Source organism: Rhinatrema bivittatum, chromosome 4 (genome assembly GCF_901001135.1).
Source record: "Rhinatrema bivittatum chromosome 4, aRhiBiv1.1, whole genome shotgun sequence".
Classification (NCBI taxonomy): Eukaryota; Metazoa; Chordata; class Amphibia; order Gymnophiona; family Rhinatrematidae; genus Rhinatrema; species Rhinatrema bivittatum.
Window position 1 is genome coordinate 460,596,765 of NC_042618.1, and position 18,858 is coordinate 460,615,622.

Here is an 18,858-nt window from a genome sequence, read left to right on the forward strand (position 1 = left end):
ACAAAAGGAATAATTACAAGGTCAACTTTAGATTAATTGGTCGTTATATGGGAGGATAAGAACATGTATACACATATGACTTGGCAATCAAGGTAATTAATAGTTTTGAACGGAATGAATACTCGATGGACCAAGGCTACATGGCCTTGGTCCGATCCGCAACCTTGCCCCTGTCACATGACAGAGACAAGGTCAGGTGAGTGCCATTTTGAAGAATGGGGTTGACTGGGCGGGTGCTAGGAGGTTGCCCCTGGCCTCATCACGGGACCTTCAAATAATTTTAAAGGTTCAAAGGCTACGGGGGGGGGGGGGGCAAGAAGGGGTGATGCACTTTTAAACATTTGGGGAGAGGGAGTAACCCCACTGAACCCCAATTAGTTTTATTATACATTTGAGGGGAGGGGATGCTTGGGAGGGGTACTATGCTCCAACAAAGTTCTTTCACTATTAGGGTGGGGGATAGCAAATGTTGCTTACCTGTAACAGGTGTTCTCACAGGACAGCAGGATGTTAGTCCTCACATATGGGTGACATCATCAGGATGGAGCCCAATCATGGAAAACTTCTGTCAAAGTTTCCAGAACTTTGACTGGCCCCTACTGGGCATGCATCCCCCTTCAGTCTTATTTGATAGCTACAGATAGTGCCGAAAAATAAAATAACAAAACGTTATGAACCTAACACCGCGGGGCGGCGGGCAGGTTTCGTGAGGACTAACATCCTGCTGTCCTGTGAGAACACCTGTTACAGGTAAGCAACATTTGCCTTCTCACAGGACAAGCAGGATGGTAGTCCTCACATATGGGTGAATAGCGAGCTGAGGATGTCCGAACATGCACCAAATGTACCCAACGGCGTGCAACAGGCACAACTGGGGTGGAATATGGTGGAGGGCATCCTGAACCCCACCGAGCAGGCGGAAGGGTGTAGGTACGTCACGTTGGAAATAAGTTACGCAGGACAGACTGGCCAAAGATGGAATCTTGTCTTCCGGCTTTGTTCAGGCAATAGTGGGCTGCAAAAGTATGGAAAGAACTCCAGGTGGCAGCCCTGCAAATGTCGATCGTAGGTGTGCTACTGAAGTCGTCATGGCCATTATAGAGTGTGCTTTAACACGGTCTTGAAAAGGAATGCCTGCTTGCTGATAGCAAAACGATATGCAGTCCGCCAACCAGGAGGAGAGAGTCTGCTTACCCTCAGGTTGCCCTAATTTGTTGTGGTGGAAAGAGATGAATAACTGAGTGCTCTTCCTGTGGGCAACTGTACGGTCTAGATAAAAAGCTAGAGCCCGTTTACAGTCAAGGGTATGTAGAGCCTGTTCCCCTGGATTGGAATGGGGCCTGGGAAAGAAGGTGAGTAGCATGATGGATTGATTGATATGAAACTCCGAAACTACCTTAGGAAAAAACTTAGGGTAAGTGCGGAGTACCGCCCGGTCCTGCAGGAGTTTAGTGTAAGGCGGATAGGTAACTAGGGCCTATAACTCACTAAGCCTGCAAGCTGAAGTGATAGCCAAAAGGAAAATCACTTTCCATGTGAGATATTTTAGGTCACAGGAGTGAAGAGGCTCGAATGGTGGTTTCATGAGCCGACTGAGAACCAGGTTAAGGTCCCAAGAAGGGGCCAGAGTTCGTAAGGGTGGCTTGATGTGGAGCAAGCCCTTCAAAAAGCATGTTACGAGGGGTTGTACTGATATAGGGACATCCCCGACACCTTTATGGAAGGTGGCTACCGCACTGACATGCATTCTGATGGAAGATGTCTTGAGACCGGACTCTGACAGATGCCAGAGATAGTCCAAAAACTTTGGGATTGGACAGGAAAAGGGATCAAGAGACTGAGAAGCACACCATGATGTGAACCTTTTCCATTTAAAGGAGTAAGATTTTTTCGTGGAAGGCTTCCGTGAAGCAATCAAAACACGGGAAACTGGGTCTGAAAGGTTAAGAGGTTGAAGGATTAACCTTTCAACATCCATGCCATCAGGGACAAGGTCTGAAGGCTGGGATAGCATAGGCAACCGTTTTGAGTGATCAGAAGTGGGTCCTTTCCCAAGGGAATTTGCCTGCAGATGGAGAGATCCACAGTTGGCGTGGCCAGTGAGGTGCTATCAGGATCATGGTTCCCTTGTCCTGATGTAGCTTCACAAGAGTCTTCGAGAGAAGAGGAAGTGGAGGGAATGCATAAAGCAGACCGGTTGCCCAAGAGAGGGAGAATGCATCTCTGGGCTGAGAGTGTTTGCTGCGAATGAGAGAGCAGTAATTGTCCACTTTGTGATTCTGAGGGGACGCAAAGAGGTCTGTCTGAGGATATCCCCATTGTTGAAAGATTGAGTTCACTACCGAGGGGTTGAGAGACCACTCGTGCGGTTGGAAGATGCGACTCAGCTTGTCTGCCAACACATTGTCTACTCCCGGCAAGTAGGTGGCCCTGAGGTACATCGAGTGGGAGAGAGCTTCTGCCCAAATATGCGCAGCTTCCTGACACAGAAGGAAGGAGCCTGTGCCTCCCTGTTTGTTGATGTACCACATGGCCACCTGGTTGTCCATCTGAATCAGGATGACTTGATTTGAGAGGTGATCCTGAAAAGCCCTGAGAGTATATCGCATTGCTCGAAGCTCCAGGAAATTTATTTGGTATTTGGCTTCCTGTGGAGACCAAGACCCTTGTGTCTGCAGATCGGCCACGTGGGCTCCCCACCCGAGGTTAGAAGCATCGGTGGTGAGAATGACTTGAGGATTTGGAACTTGAAAGGGCAATCCCTGGAGGAGATTGTTTTGATTTTTCCACCAGGCGAGAGACAGACGGAGTGAGTCGGTGATGTGGATAATGGTCGACAGATGCTGAATAGCTTGAATCCATTGAGACCTGAGTGTCCAGTGCATGAGTCCCATGGCCAAGTGGGCCATTGGTGTGACATGGACTGAGGACGCCATGTGTCCCAGAAGGACGAGGAATTGGCGAGCTGTTGCAGTATGCTGAGACTGCAACTGGTGAGCGAGAGACACGAGAGTCAAAGCTCGTTGTTGAGGCAGAAAAGCTTTTGCCTGCAAGGTGTCCAAGTCTGCCCCAATGAACGACAAGGTTTGAGATGGGACTAAATAGGATTTCTCGTAATTGACGAGAAATCCTAGCAAAATTAGAGTGTACAGTTAAATCGAGGGACGACCGAGCAGTTTGCTGAGTTGGAGCCCTGATTAACCAGTCGTCCAGTTGGGGTAAACGTGAACACCTTGGGTTCTGAGGAAAGCTGTGACAACTACGAGACATTTGGTAAAGACTCGTGGTGCAGATGCTAGGCCGAACGGAAGCACTCGGTATTGATAGTGCTGGGGGCCTACTAAAAACCTCAGGTACTTGCGATGAGCTGGAGTTATCGCAATGTGGGTGTATGCGTCCTGGAGGTCCAGAGAGCAGAGCCAGTCTCCTCTTTGTAGAAGAGGTAGAAGTGATCCCAAGGTTACCATCTTGAACTTTTCCCGCTGCAGCTTCATGGAGCAATTGGTTCAGGAACCAACAAGAGAGGGAGCTATTTTAGATTTAATTCTTAGTGGAACGCAAGATTTGGTGAGAGAAGTAACGGTGGTGGGGCCACTTGGCAACAGTGATCATAACATGATCACATTTAAACTAATAACTGGAAGGGGGACAATAAGTAAATCTGCAGCTCTAACACTAAATTTTAAAAAGGGAAACTTTGATAAAATGAGGAAAATAGTTAGAAAAAAACTGAAAGGTGCAGCTACAAAGGTTAAAAGTGTTCAACAGGCTTGGACATTGTTTAAAAATACAATCCTAGAGGCGCAGTCCATATGTATTCCGTGCATTAAGAAAGGTGGAAGGAAGGCAAAACGATTACTGTCATGGTTAAAAGGTGAGGTGAAGGAGGCTATTTTAGCCAAAAAAAAAAATCCTTCAAAAATTGGAAGAAGGATCCATCTGAAGAAAATAGGATAAAACATAAGCATTGTCAAGGTAAGTGTAAAACATTGATAAGACAGGTGAAGAGAGAATTTGAAATGAAGTTGGCCATAGAGGCAAAAACTCATAATAAAAACTTTTTTAAATATATCCAAAGCAAGAAACCTGTGAGGGAGTCGGTTGGACCATTAGATGACAGAGGGGTCAAAGGGGCTCTTAAGGAAGATAAGGCCATTGCAGAAAGACTAAATGAATTCTTTGCCTCCGTGTTTACTAATGAGGATGTTGGGGAGATACCAGTTCTAGAGATGGTTTTCAGGGGTGATGAGTCAGACGAACTGAACGAATTCACTGTGAACCTGGAAGATGTAGTAGGCCAGATTGACAAACTAAAGAGTAGCAAATCACCTGGACCGGATGGTATGCATCCTAGGGTTCTGAAGGAACTCAAAAATGAAATTTCTGATCTATTAGTTAAAATTTGTAACCTATCATTAAAATCATCCATTGTACCTGAATGCTGGAGGGTGGCCAATGTAACCCCAATATTTAAAAAGGGCTCCAGGAGCGATCCGGGTAACTATAGACCAGTGAGCCTGACTTCAGTGCCGGGAAAAATAGTGGAAACATTTCTCAAGATCAAAATCGTAGATCATATAGAAAGACATGATTTATTGGGACACAGTCAACATGGATTTACCCAAGGGAAGTCTTGCCTAACAAATCTGCTTCATTTTTTTGAAGGGGTTAATAAACATGTGGATAAAGGTGAACCGGTAGATGTAGTGTATTTGGATTTTCGGAAGGCGTTTGACAAAGTCCCTCATAAGAGGTTTCTACGAAAACTAAAAAGTCATGGGATAGGAGGTGATGTCCTTTCGTGGATTACAAACTGGTTAAAAAACAGGAAACAGAGAGTAGGATTAAATGGTCAATTTTCTCAGTGGAAAAGGGTAAACAGTGGAGTGCCTCAGGGATCTGTACTTGGACCGGTGCTTTTCAATATATATATAAATGATCTGGAAAGGAATACGACGAGTGAAGTTATCAAATTTGCGGATGATACAAAATTATTCAGAGTAGTTAAATCACAAGCAGACTGTGATACATTACAGAAGGACCTTACAAGACTGGAAGATTGGGCATCCAAATGGCAGATGAAATTTAATGTGGACAAATGCAAGGTGTTGCATATAGGGAAAAATAACCCTTGCTGCAGTTACACGCTGTTAGGTTCCATATTAGGTGCTACCACCCAGGAAAAAGATCTAGGCATCATAGTGGATAATACTTTAAAATTGTCGGCTCAGTGTGCTGCAGCAGTCAAAAAGGCAAACAGAATGTTAGGAATTATTAGGAAGGGAATGGTTAATAGAACGGAAAATGTCATAATGCCTCTGTATCGCTCCATGGTGAGACCGCACCTTGAATATTGTGTACAATTCTGGTCGCCGCATCTCAAAAAAGATACAGTTGCAATGGAGAAGGTACAGAGAAGGGCAACCAAAATGATAAAGGGGATGGGACAGCTCCCCTATGAGGAAAGGCTGAAGAGGTTAGGGGCTGATCAGCTTGGAGAAGAGACGGCTGAGGGGGGATATGATAGAGGTCTTTAAGAACATGAGAGGTCTTGAATGAGTAGATGTGACTCGGTTATTTACACTTTCGAATAATAGAAGGACTAGGGGGCATTCCATGAAGTTAGCAAGTAGCACATTTAAGACTAATCGGAGAAAATTCTTTTTCACTCAACGCACAATAAAGCTCTGGAATTTGTTGCCAGAAGATGTGGTTAGTGCAGTTAGTGTAGCTGGGTTCAAAAAAGGTTTGGATAAGTTCTTGGAGGAGAAGTCCATTAATGGCTATTAATCAATTATACTTAGGGAATAGCCACTGCTATTAATTGCATCAGTAGCATGGGTTCTTCTTAGTGTTTGGGTAATTGCCAGGTTCTTGTGGCCTGGTTTTGGCCTCTGTTGGAAACAGGATGCTGGGCTTGATGGACCCTTTGTCTGACCCAGCATGGCAATTTCTTATGTTCTTATGAAGGTACTTGTTGAGAGCACGTAGGTCCAGAATTGGACGAACACCCCCCCCCCCCCCCCCCCCGATTTTTTGGGGATTACAAAGTACCAGGAATAGAACCCTAGGCCTTGCTGCGAGTGCGGAACGAGTTCTATTGCTCTGGACTGGAGAAGGAGGGAGACCTCTTGATCCAAAAGAATGGAGTGGTCGGACGTTCTCCACGTCTGTAGAGGTGGGGAGTCCGGTAGCAGGGCGAGAAAGTTCAGATGGTAACCCTGAGTAATGATTGCCAATACCCATTGGTCGGTTGTAATTGACTGCCACATGTTGTGAAAGTGGCACAATCGACCTCCCACTGGTATGTGTGACAGAGGAATCTGGCTGTTGCTCTCTAAGCGGAAGTCAAAAACCTGAAGCAGGCCCTGGCTGGGGAGCTGCTTGTGGTTTTTGTTTTCGGGCTTGGCGAGACTGAGGTTTTTGATAAGGTCTCGTAGCACGGGACCTTGCTGGTGGCAGGTAGGCCTTCCTTGGACGGTAGAACGACTTCTTAGAGTCCTTCCTGAAGGGCTGCTTTGAAGAGAAGTCGGAAGGCATCGAAGAGGGCTGTTTGAGGGTCTCATGATGGTCCTTTAATTCAGCCACCATCCGTTGGATCTGTTCTCTGAACAGATTATCTCCTATACATGGTAGATTGGACAACCGGTCTTGCACTTCTGGGCGAAGGTCAGACGACTTGAGCCAGGCCCACTGTCTTGCCGAGATGTCAGCTGCAGCCACTCTGGTAGAAGTGTCAAAAATGTCATAAGATGTTCGAATCTCATGCTTGCCTGCCTCAAATCCTTTGCTTATAAGGGTTTGTACTTGTTCTTGGAATTGTTGAGGTAGGGAATCGGAGAAGTCCTGTATCTGCTTAAAGATGACCCTGTTATATTGGGTCATATAAAGCTGATAGGCAGCAATTCAGGAGATGAGCATGGCCCCTTGGAATACTCGTCGACCAATGTTGTCTAGGAATTTTTGTTCCTTAGCAGGAGGGGTGGACGAGTGAGGTTTTGACCATTTTGCCCTCTTTTGTGCAGACTCTACCACAACTGAGTGGTGGTCGAGCTGGGATTTTTGAAAGCTACTACTAAATAAGTAGTGTCGGCCTTTCTGTGTACTGGAGCAATTGATCCAGGATTTTCCCAGTTCTTTATGAGGAGATCAAGAAGGACTTGATGAATGGGAAGAGAGGTGATTACTTTGGGGGCATCCAGGAATTGGAGTAACTCCATCATCTGGTGCCTATCATCCTGTTCCGTCTGCAGTTGAAAAGGAACCAACTCAGACATTTCCTTCACAAAATTTATGAATGAGAGGTCCTCTGGAGGAGAACGCTTTCTACTTTCAGTGGGAGAAGGTGGTGAAGGTAAGTCATCAGTGTCTGTTGAAGTATCATCACCTCAAGTGTCATAAGGATCAGCAGTCTGTCCTTTAGGAAGTGAAGGGGGTTGGATACCTGAGGGTCCCGGTCTAGGCTCCGAAAAAATCGGAGGAATCACCGGAGGCACCGATGATGGCATCAAAGGTACCGGTGCAGGCATCGAGGGCATCGATGGATGACTTGATGGCGCCGAATGTATCGGCACCGATGGATGAATCGGTGGTGAGGGACGTATCGGCATTGATGGCTGAGGAAAAACACCCGATGGAGGGATGCGGAACGGTATTCTCCTCCTGATGAAGCTGTCATCGGGGAGAGCATCAGAGCCATTGGAGACCCGGGATCCATCGGTGGAAGGGCGGCCATCAGCGCCTCCATTCTGGATAGCAGCGGTGTCAGCGCTGCTGGAATCGGGTCAATGACAGGATCCACAATCGGTGCCGGTGGAACCTGGAGATGTTGCATTGCCTTGTCGATGGCCTCCTGAACCAGCTGGTCCAGTTCTTCTCGGAGACCTGGAGCAAGCAGCCCTGGCTCCGAAACAGAAGAGGGAGGCAGAGGCATAGCCGAAGGGACCACCTTTACAGGCGGAATCGCGGCTCCCAAACCCCGATCGGGTGAGGGTTGCCTCGGTGACCCGGTCACAGGAATGGTCGGTGCCTTTCCTGGACGGGGCTTCTTCGATGGCGGCTCGGACAGTGGTGAGGTCGATGATTTCGCTCCCTCGATGGTCCGAGTCTTGCGATGTCGATGTTTTTCTCTGCGATCCCCTCGATCCTGAGGGGGAGTAGAGGGTGTCGATAGCCGTGAAGATGTCGATGGCGGTCGGTCACCGGTCGGGGGTCGATGCTGGCGCGAAGTCGACGGTGCCGGTTCCGACGACATCGATGCAATGGACGGAGTCGGGGTTTGAGCACGGAAGAGGAGTTCCATCTTCTCCATTCTGGCTTTGCGACCTTTTGGTGTCATGAGGGCACATTTGGTGCAAGTCAGGACAACATGCTCACGGCCTAAACACATTACACAGACTCCATGGGGGTCTGTGATAGACATGGTGCGAATACAGTCCGGGCACCGATGAAACCCTGACGCCATGGCCATTGAAAAAAATCGAGCCGCGGTACAGTCGACGGCCAGTAGGCCGCAAGGGCCAAACTCAACGGTAATCGACGGAAAATGGGTAAAAACTTACCGGAGTACCGCGGTCAGAGAAAAGTTAGAGGAGGGACCCCTGCGGGGCAATTTAACTTTTAATAATTCCGTGAGGAAAATTCCTGTCAGGAATCTCTTCAGAGCTCCTTTACTGCGAGGCTACTGCTGCGCGGAAAAAAGAAGACTGAAGGGGGACCCCTGCTGGCTGCAGGGTTAGTGCCATGCTGGGCATGCCCAGTAGGGGCCAGTCAAAGTTCTGGAAACTTTGACAGAAGTTTTCCGTGATTGGGCTCCATCCTGATGATGTCACCCATATGTGAGGACTACCATCCAGCTTGTCCTGTGAGAAAATCCTGAACACCAATGGGGGGATGGGCATAGCCGCGTGTGAACGCTACACTTTCTTTTTATCTGAGGAGTCGGGGCCACCTTGAGTGGCAATCCCAGGCTGAGCCGGGGGCCAACTCTGACTCCCTCCCACTCTACTTTTCTTTATGCTGTGGCCATTTTCTCCACTTGGCATGACCCTTTAAATGTAATGCGTGAGCTTCAGAGCCCATGTTAGGGTCCCAGGGCTCCTGTGTTAGATTTATCAAAATCCTAAAAGGTAGTTTTATTTCTTTCTTGGTCGACTGCGATAAAATATTAACATGAAATTGCCTATTAATGACTTTCTTTGCACGCATCTGCATTATTCATGTATGCAAAGTAGGTTATTGTAATAGGGGAGGGAACCTGAGCAAGGCCATGCAAATTATCACATACATTGCAAGATACTGTCGTGACAATGCCACTTAGCGTGTATTAAAGCACTAGCATGGCTTGATGCATCTTTCAGTTAGTTGGACAGAACTGAAAATTGCCTTTGTTGGCACTGGAACACCCCAGGACCTCATCTTTTTTTTATCTGGCTAAAATCTAGCCAGATAAGTGGCTCAATATTCATAAACTTGCCATTTAGCTGGATTTTTTGTGAGATATCTAGCTAAGTGCCTTTGAAAATTGATCCCACTGAGTATAACACATCCTGCATACAACCAAAACATTCAGGTCTTTAATGCATACAAGTGAAATTCAGAATACATTAGCAGCCAACCTACTAAAATTGCCAAGGAAAATACACACACTTTACTTAAGTGAAAAAATCAGTTTTCTTGCTTTGTTTGTCCTTTGAAAATCTATACTACACCTCCTGCTTGCAGCCTTGATTGCAATTTCCCTGCCCACCCACGAGCTGGCATGTTCGATTTGTAGTACATTTTCTCAGCAAGTAGCTTTCCATTAACCGTCACATCCTGTCATCCCTGTGCTCCTAAGCCCCAGCAGCAAGTTACCACGGAGCAGAAGTAGGACTGACGGCTTGGCACCCTAGGACATTCATGCACATGTCCTGAGCCTTCCATCCTGCTATCCCTGTCCATCTCCCGTGTGTACCCGGGCAAGCCGAGAGTCCCTCGGGAGTGTAACCAGTGTGGGTCTTGAGAGTAGCCGGTTCCTGGAAGGAAACGGGGCTATTGCTAGCCCTGACTGGCTTGAGAAGCTAAGATGGAGAACCAGACTAGAAATAGTACAATTCCACTTTCACAGCGTCAAAGAGGTACAAGCTGCATACACAGTCACAAATACCCAGAACCTGCCTGCTAAAACAGCCATTTCTTCTGGACAAAATATATACTTTGGCAATGGGCATGTACTTTACCATTAATTGTAAGGTAACAATTGTTCTGGAGAAAAAAAAAAATCAAAAAGCATCTGGATTCCATTCTTCTGGAGAGTCTCCATCATTTGCAGCACAATCCAGAGAGAGGGCAGCTAGCACAGATGAGGTAAAGTAGTTACAGGTCATCTCTTAGGACTTCGGAGCTTATTAAGAAACATGACTGTAGTGCCAAGTACTCGCAGTCATTAAGCCCATCTCACTTGAAAAGAACTTAGGTATCATAAACTGCTGCTTTGACATTCCCACTGAGGTAATGAGAAAGATAGCTACTAAAGATGACATTAAGTATTTATAGATCAGCTTATAATCTTTTTTTTTTTTTTAACAGGTTTGAAAACTGTGCTTAATTTATGCCCTCTATTGTCTTTGCTACATTAGAAAAGATTTTCAAACCGTAGCTCAGAATATTTCACACCACCGCTAAACACTGAAAGGACAACAGGAAAAAAAACCCCAAAAAAACCTACCGAGCAAAGAAAAGAGTTTAACTTAGTTCTGCCAATCACTACCTTCACTGTTACTGGGAATCTGCTAAAGCACGGTGGCTGTCGGAGTCAGCATAGCTTACCTAGTGCATCACTATAAAGTGCTTGCTGTAGGTCACCAAGCATGGTCACTATGACATCCTCATCTAACTGTGCTGCTGCCTCCCGCGGACAGCTCTCTTCTTCCTGCCCCAGCCACCTCCTACCGTCGCCCTTTGTGGGATAAAGCGTGCCGTCATCATCCGATCTGCTGCTTTCCTCGTTAGAACTCCGACTCGGAGATTTTGCAATGGTAGCCTGCCCTTCTGGCCTTGGGCTTAGCGCAAACCTCTCCATGGGCTGCAGAGTTTCAGCTGTCCTCACCAGTACCCTGTCGATGCAGGGAAGGGAACGTACCGAAAGCGAGAGCGCCCCGGAAAGCGAAATCACCCCAACGCCTTCTTCGTGCCCAAGAAAACTCCGGCTGGGCTTGGCGGGGTCCTCCGGCCACTTAGCCGTCTTTACAAGTGAAAGGTTGGTCAGTGATTTCTGTTTGCGAAGGCATGCACCAGCTCTTCCAACATCGCTGCTTTTAAAAACTGACAGCTCAGTAGGTCGTTGCATCTTTACAGTCACCTCACTTTTTAACTCACAGTACCTTGAGTCTCCGTTTTAGCTCTGATCTTTCAAAAGCAGGACTCTTGTCACAATCTGGGCTGAGTGTATGACTCCCTCCTCTGGATTCCAAATGAAAAACAAAGCAACGGCACAGCCCCGGACAGTGCACGCACCAGTAGCTAGACACCAAGTGGTATGTCATTTCCTAGATGCCCAATGACCCCTGGGCTAGGGCACGTCTTCAAAATTAATCCAAGATATTCCCAGTCATTTCAGATCTCTTGGCAAACTGAAGAGAGGTAATCAAATACTCTGCTCCCAGCCCAGAAGCAATCCTAGAAGTCAATTCTGTCTTCTTCATGTGAGTGACAGGCCCTTGCCACTAGTCAGCTACTGCATTCAAACAGCAGAAGCAGGGACAAATACATCCCCCCCTCTGATGTTTTTCCACCTGGCAGATCCAGAGGATGCAAGCTCACAGCTCCCTGCAGGACTTTAGATCAGCTGACACAGTGTCACCAATACAGCCTCACGGTCAAGAGTTCGATAAAAGCTGAAATGAAGCACCGAAGCAAAGCCCTGCACAAGTCGGGCTCGTATGTTAGCATTCAAGCTGCATTCCCAGATCTACGACTCCTCTCTCTCTCTCTCACACACACTCTCTCTCTCTCACTGCAGCAGAAGCCGCTGGCTGCCATGGCAGCAATCAAGCTACCGAAATAAACGAGAGAGCCAGAGAAGATGCCGGTCCAGCTTCTATTTTTGGGGGGGGGGGGGGGTCCGTAGTTTCCTCAGGGCTCTTTTACAAGTCCATGTCATTTTGAAATGGGGCCAGGAACCAGTGCCAGAGCTTTCCTTTGCAACTACTCAGATTTTTCATCTATTTTTAAATCCCCCTCCCATCTCACCTAGCCCATCAAGGTTACGCCCCTTCCCCAGCGGCCACAAACTGCTGCTCCCTCCAGAACCCAGGTAACATGGAATGGACCCTAAATCTGGTCACCAGGTGTCGCTGCTAAGCAATGGCTGAGAGTCTGTCTCTCCATCCCTCTGCAATATGCCTGGCCCTGCATGAGGAGTTGCAGCTTGCTGGTTCCAATCCAGCTCACCCGAGGCCTGTGCTGTTAGAACGCTCTAAATGCCTGTCTCTCTGTTTCTTTTCTCTAGGTGCTTCCTCTTTTGTCCTCATTCAAAGGTCTCAGAACGAATGCATCATGACACAAATTAAGGTTTCTATACTTTTGAAATAAAATGCATGATAGAAGTTCCTAACGCAGAGTCCTACTGTACTTTCCTAAACAAAAGAACCAGGTTTCACAGGCAAAGCAACATTTCTAGCTACTGAAGAATTTATGCAACAGTGCTTATATTGTATGCAGAAGCGCGTGCTCTTTCCAGAAGCTGAATGTCGGGTTGTCACCAGCATCAGGAGGGACTGGGCACAGAGAAGTCATTCCTAAAGCAACCAAGTGTAACATTACAGCACACTCTAACAGCGGGGAGGTACTGGTCTCAAACCAAAGCACAGCTACGGAGAAGAAGCAATCTAGCCAAATACACAGTTTCCTGCTTTCCTGGATGCACAGAAACATCTTCAAATGTTCAATATGTGACAAACAGTAATTAATGTGCCTTGAATAGCCATATGGAAGGAGCGTGCATATTAAATGGACAGGCACGTTAAAGGAAATTAATGTCTGGGTAGCCTAACTAAGCAAGGCAGATTCAGTGGAAGGTATGCTAAGAGGTTAATTTATTTTATAAACTACTGTATATTTCACTTTATTTGTAAAGCACAACATCCCTTTGAATTATTCTGATTATTATTATTACTTCAGCTCTGATATGGCATCCTACAAACCCTCTCATATAATTTCTAAACTATGCAGGGTACTGGGAAAAAACTACAATGCTGTGCTAATATTTTTTGCCCTGAAGTGCGAAACCAATAAGCCAAACTGAATGCATATTTCTGGTGCGCATAAAGAGCTATTATAGCAGGCCTTTGAATATTGAAACAGGGTCAGAAAGGTAGCTTGAGAGCTCATATTGCTTGATTAAAACTTATCTGTAAATATTCAGACACATATTAAAAAACATTTAGCCGGCTAACTGAGAAATTAGCTGGCTACATGAATATTTGGGCACATATCTGGCTATTAAGTTAGGGGGCTAGAATTTAGCCAGATACGTTAGGGGTCTTCGAGAAGTTGAGTTAGCTGGCTAAGTCTGGTTGTGTCAAAGAAGCATCCTAAAGTTAGCCGGCTCTATTCAAAAGCACGGCTGCACCATTAAATATCCCTCCAAAGTTATCAGATACGTTTATTCGGCTAACTTTTCTATCCAGACAGTGACTGAATATGGACCTTGAAATTGCTAATTGCAGGGAAAATGAAAGGTCATTGCTTATGTTAAGATCCTTGGAAATGGAGAAAGCATACCCAGGAACATAATCAATTTACTTGGAGACAGAAGAGTACAGAAAGAGGGCAGCGAGCAGGAAGTTACCTGAAGTATTCAGCGCGACTTACCCAAGTAAGGCTGCCAATGAATATATATTCCCCGAGATAAAAAGTGCCCGGATAACTTTAGGACAGTACTTCGACCAGACCTACCTGGCTTCGGTTAGCCAGGTACCCAGCTAAACTTAAGCCCTGCCCCCAGAATGCCCCCCACCCTCTTTTGTACTTGGGTAAAAGTGTTTCCATGGTTACATGTCACCAGTCCATGGTGTGGAAGCTTTGATTCTCACCATTACCCGGAAAAACCCCTTTGAATTTTAGTACAGTAACATAGTAAATGACAGCAGGAAACAAAACCAATTTCCCCATCTGGTCTGGCTAGTGATTCCTGTCCACACTTTCAAGGATATATCCCAGCTGCTAGTCATGGAGCATAACCACTTGCAGGACATTGCTCCTTATCCAAGACAGCATTTGTCATCTTTCTCTTTTGTACTCTTGGGCATGAAGCCATGCAAGATCCTCCCACCTATACCCAACTGCAAAGCTTGTAATCATCTAAATAGCTAGCTATGCTAGCATGGCTGCTGCCCCAACATCTGACCTCTTAGGTCCCCTTTGGTCTTTCCAGACGATACCCTGTCATTACCAAGCTGGTCAACATGAGGAACATGTAGCCTGCCAGATAGACCCAACTGCACGAGCACCTGCGTTTCTGCTAGGACATCTAATTATTACTGTACCTTTCAGCTTTCCGAACCCACCCAGATGCTGATTAAAACTGTCATCACAACCTGACAACAGATCCTGCACTTTCCGCTAGGATTTCTAACACTATATATTATACATTTTGTCATTCCCTCTGGCATTCCCAACATTCATTGTTGATTTGTTTCAAAAGGATATTTTAAACATCTGCTGCTGGATCCCGATTCTCGTATCTCTTCACTTTTTTGCAACCAAGGATCCTCTGTGTTTATCCTATGCCTACTGCTTTAGCCTCCACTACCCACTCTGAGAGGACAATCCACATATCCACCTCCCTTTCTGTGAAAAAAATATTTCCTGTTGCTCCTGAATTTATCCCTTTGGAGCCTCATACTGCTCATTGGAGAACTTCCTTTCCAGTGAGAAAGCTTTGCTTCTTGTGCACTATTAATATCATTTAGCTATATGGATGCCTCTGTCATATCTCCCGGGTCTCCTCCTCTCTTCTAGGATATGCATATTCAGATCCTCATCTTCATAGGGCTTTTGGTGCATCCCCAGCACCATTTTGGTAGCCCCTTCTCTGGACCGCCTCCAACGTGTATGTTGAAGGGTTAGGAAAAGAATCAACTGTCCACGATGGAAAACAAATATTTTCCTCAATAAACATCCCAGACAGAGGCAATCCCCAAGTACAGGGAATGCATCTTGCCTTTTCTCTCTCTGACAGTTTAGTCTACTGTATTAACTTGAGACACCACCTTTTCCTTAAGGCATAAAGGCGGTTAAAAAAGGCTAGACATTTAATTTATAATGTGTAAAATAAACATAACAATGCAACAAAAACAAAATATATACAATAAACACAAATAAAACCCAAAAAGCAAAGAAGGGCCAAGTTTGCTGTCCAGCTAAAATTTAAAACAAAGGTAGCAATAATAAAATGAATAAAAAGCTAACTAACCAAGACTAAACAAAGCATGGCAAATATATGAAATACATCAGACACATAAAATATACACTAAACATAAAGCAAAAAAGCAGATGAAGTCAACTACAGCTGCAGTCTGGTCAGGTTAAAACCACGAGAAATAGAAATGCTATCAAGGTGGTCAAATGTTCTATTTACAAAAAAATGTGAGTAAAAAGCCACATCTTGATTCCTTTCTGGAATTTATTATAATTATTTTCTTGCCTAAGATCAAGTGGAAGAGAATTTCACAACTCTGGGGCCAAGTAGCTAAAAGTAGTGTGATGGGTAGAGCCCAATCTATTAGAAGGGGACGGGACCACAAGTAGATCAAGCCGAGACGTTCAAAGTATTCATGTCTAAGAGACACTTTGGGTAGCCCTCAGATAGGCACCAAAAACACCAACATGATAAACAATAACTGATATCAATGACACAATCACTGGTTCTAAAACTCAGTTTTCAGGTGCCTTTCTTCCCCAACAAATCTGGTTCTCAGGACATCCACAATAAATATGCATGACATTAGGGTGAAAGGGGGTAAACTCAGGAGTAATCTTAGGAAATATTTCTTTACAGAGAGGGTGGTGGATGCATGGAATTGGCTCCCAGTGGAGGTGGTAGAGACAAAAAAAAAAAAGTCTCACTGAATTCAACCATACATGGGATAAATAGAGAGGGGTTCTCTAAGGGAGTGATGAGAATGATAAAGCTAAATTTATTGGATGGATGGACAGACTAGATGGGCCGTATGGTCTTTTTCTGCCATAATGTTTCCATGTTTGCATATACCAATTCTACAAATCATGTTAGTTTATGGTGGGAGCTAGGCTTCTTCTTTGGGTGGGGGATCCTGAGGACCACTTCTACAAATACATTTCTCATGGAACAGAACTTGAGATAGGGGTTAATTTAGAATACCACAAAACAAAAACATGGGGATAAGTCATACTCTCTTGTGGGAGATCAGTATTCATTCTTCCTTTATGCTATAATATTGGTTTATTAATCACAATAAGAAAGTAAATAAGCCACTGGACGCAGATTAAGTAATGCATTTTAACGCATAATCTTACATAAAATGTTTGGTGTAACTCCATGTTTGTTTCCTACTGTATTTCCCAGCATAAAGAGTTTTATGTGCCAAACAACGTAAAATCAGCTAAGCCAATAGAACAACTCCCTAGAACACCTCTTCCCAGTGAGCATAAAAGTGAATGCGATATCGGGTTCCGCACATACTTTTACGCGCAATGAGCCCCAGGCAATATTATAACAGCCGTTTGTGTGCATAAAATTCAGCTCTTAATGGTCGATCTCAAGGCTCCCAATACAACACGAGGACCTATCTGAAATGTCTCATCTATTCAGACTGGTAAAGATGATATCCAAGCCCATGCTTTATCTTACATCTGACACCTTGTGACAGACAGGCTGTGAGCCAGGTTACCTGCTTAGCTGATACAGTAAGTGGAGATCAAGGGTACTGCTTTTTAAAATTCTGCTTCCTCCCTCTTCCACTCCCCTCACCATGGATTTGAAGATATGAGATCTTCATGATAGAGGCTTACGCTGCCTGTAGGCTGGGTTACTCACCGGATATTTCCTCTAGGCACTGTTTGGCAGTCTTGCTGTAGGCTGAATCTGTTTTAGTAGGACTGGTGCAGGAATCAGCAGGTGGTAAAGAGGTACTGTCATTTTCTGAATGCATTCTGGAATCAAACAAGAAGAGTAATTATTCCCTCTTTATGTGAGCAGCGGCAGCTAATGTTAGCACTGGATAAGGCTTTCTTGTCAAAGGAAACTTGACATCTGTATCTTACAGTAAATTCAAATCATTAGTGCCACAAACTACTCTGCATGATTTCTCATTCAGTGCAGTATATTTCTCTTTACACAGTGTCACACTGTACACATGTTGCTGCTTGCATACAGTGGATTCAAAGAACACTCTATGGTAACAATGCCCAGCGTAAAGGTAATACTACTCTGTATTTGTAAAACGTGGTTTTCACTGAAAAAATAGTTGGTGACCAACTTCTAGCAATTCTAAAATGCACAGTTGCTATATATCATTAATGCTGGCTATTGCATTTTTTAAAGTTTGATTTCTGCATTATGAAGCTCCCAAGGAAATATTTGGTAGTACTAACGGATGACAGTCAGAAAATATAATGAGGACAATTTTCCAAAGCCAATTTATACCCGGGTAAAAGGACTGTCTGAAAATTACTCGCCCCTTCCCCGGCTACAAGTGCATGCATGATGCTACAATCAATGCATGTACTTTAGGGGGCATGTTCATATCAGAGCAGGAAAAATATGCATTTTCCAATCTACGTGCTTCATTTTCCATGCAAACAGTACCTGCAGAAAAAGCAGGTGCAAAATTTTCAAATGGGAAAGTAGGTGAAGACTTCCCCTTTGACAATCTTTACAAAGTCTGTGGGTTTAAAGCACCCTTGGAATTTGCAGCAAGGAAGGCTGTTTTGAAGACTGCCCCCAAAACACACTCCACATCATTCATGATTTCCACATCGCTAAAATTAAAAAAAAACACACCCACATACAAACAAAAAGCTTGGTCAATCATTCCAAACTGCAACAAGTATCTAGTACCGGTAATATTTCTTCGTGGCATTTCTTACTTCTGAATCTTTGATGCACAGAAAGCACAGCTGACTTCAAAAGGGAGTTTTCTGCATCTCACTGCCGAGCGCAAATCTGTTACTGGATTTGTTAATTACGAAGCGCCAGATGTACAAAGCATTTATCCCAGAGTCACAAAATGGGTAGAAACCCATTAGTGCATCTGGCCGTAAAAACACACTGCTTCCAAGAATGACGTGGAAGCTCTAAAGGCAATGCAGCCTTCAGCTATTACAATGTCCAGGTAAGCGGGTGTCAATGCAGAAGCGAGACCAGGAACATCAGCAACAAGAAGCCAAGCATCTCTAAGAGGGTAAATGTAACAGCCTGCGCAAGGCTAAAGACCGCAAGCAGACTTCAGGCAGAATTTTCACAGCGGGTGTACGAGGCATCCAGTACTGCGTGCGCACCCACATTTACACGTGTTTGGGAGCAGGTGTAAACGTGCACATTTCCACGACATCTCTGTCCCGGGAACACTCGTTTCTAGTATATGTAAAAATATGCACAAAATTGCTTCTGCGCATGCTTTTACATGTACACACACACCCCTCAGTCCCCGGTGCAATTTTCAAAAACTTATTTATGCACATAAAATCGAGTTTTAAACATAAAAATGCTTTTGAAAAAATGTTTCTTGAGATACCTGAATGGAAGGAAATCTTTGCAAAGCTAACATACTATAAGAATGTAAGTTGCCATACCGAGTCAGACTGAAGGTCCATCAAGCCCAGCATCTCGATTCC

At 45.0% G+C, this 18,858-nt stretch overlaps 1 protein-coding gene across 7 annotated transcripts in view; it reads right to left on the minus strand.

Moving 5' to 3' along the window:
* NAV3 (neuron navigator 3) overlaps positions 1 to 18,858 on the minus strand; it is a 971,329-nt gene that overhangs the window by 216,006 nt on the left and 736,465 nt on the right. For all 7 annotated transcript variants that reach the window (XM_029597136.1, XM_029597134.1, XM_029597135.1 and 4 more), the window contains one exon: positions 17,060 to 17,175. In XM_029597136.1, coding sequence (XP_029452996.1) covers positions 17,060 to 17,175 — 116 coding nt within the window. The remainder of the gene's footprint in view (positions 1 to 17,059; positions 17,176 to 18,858) is intronic.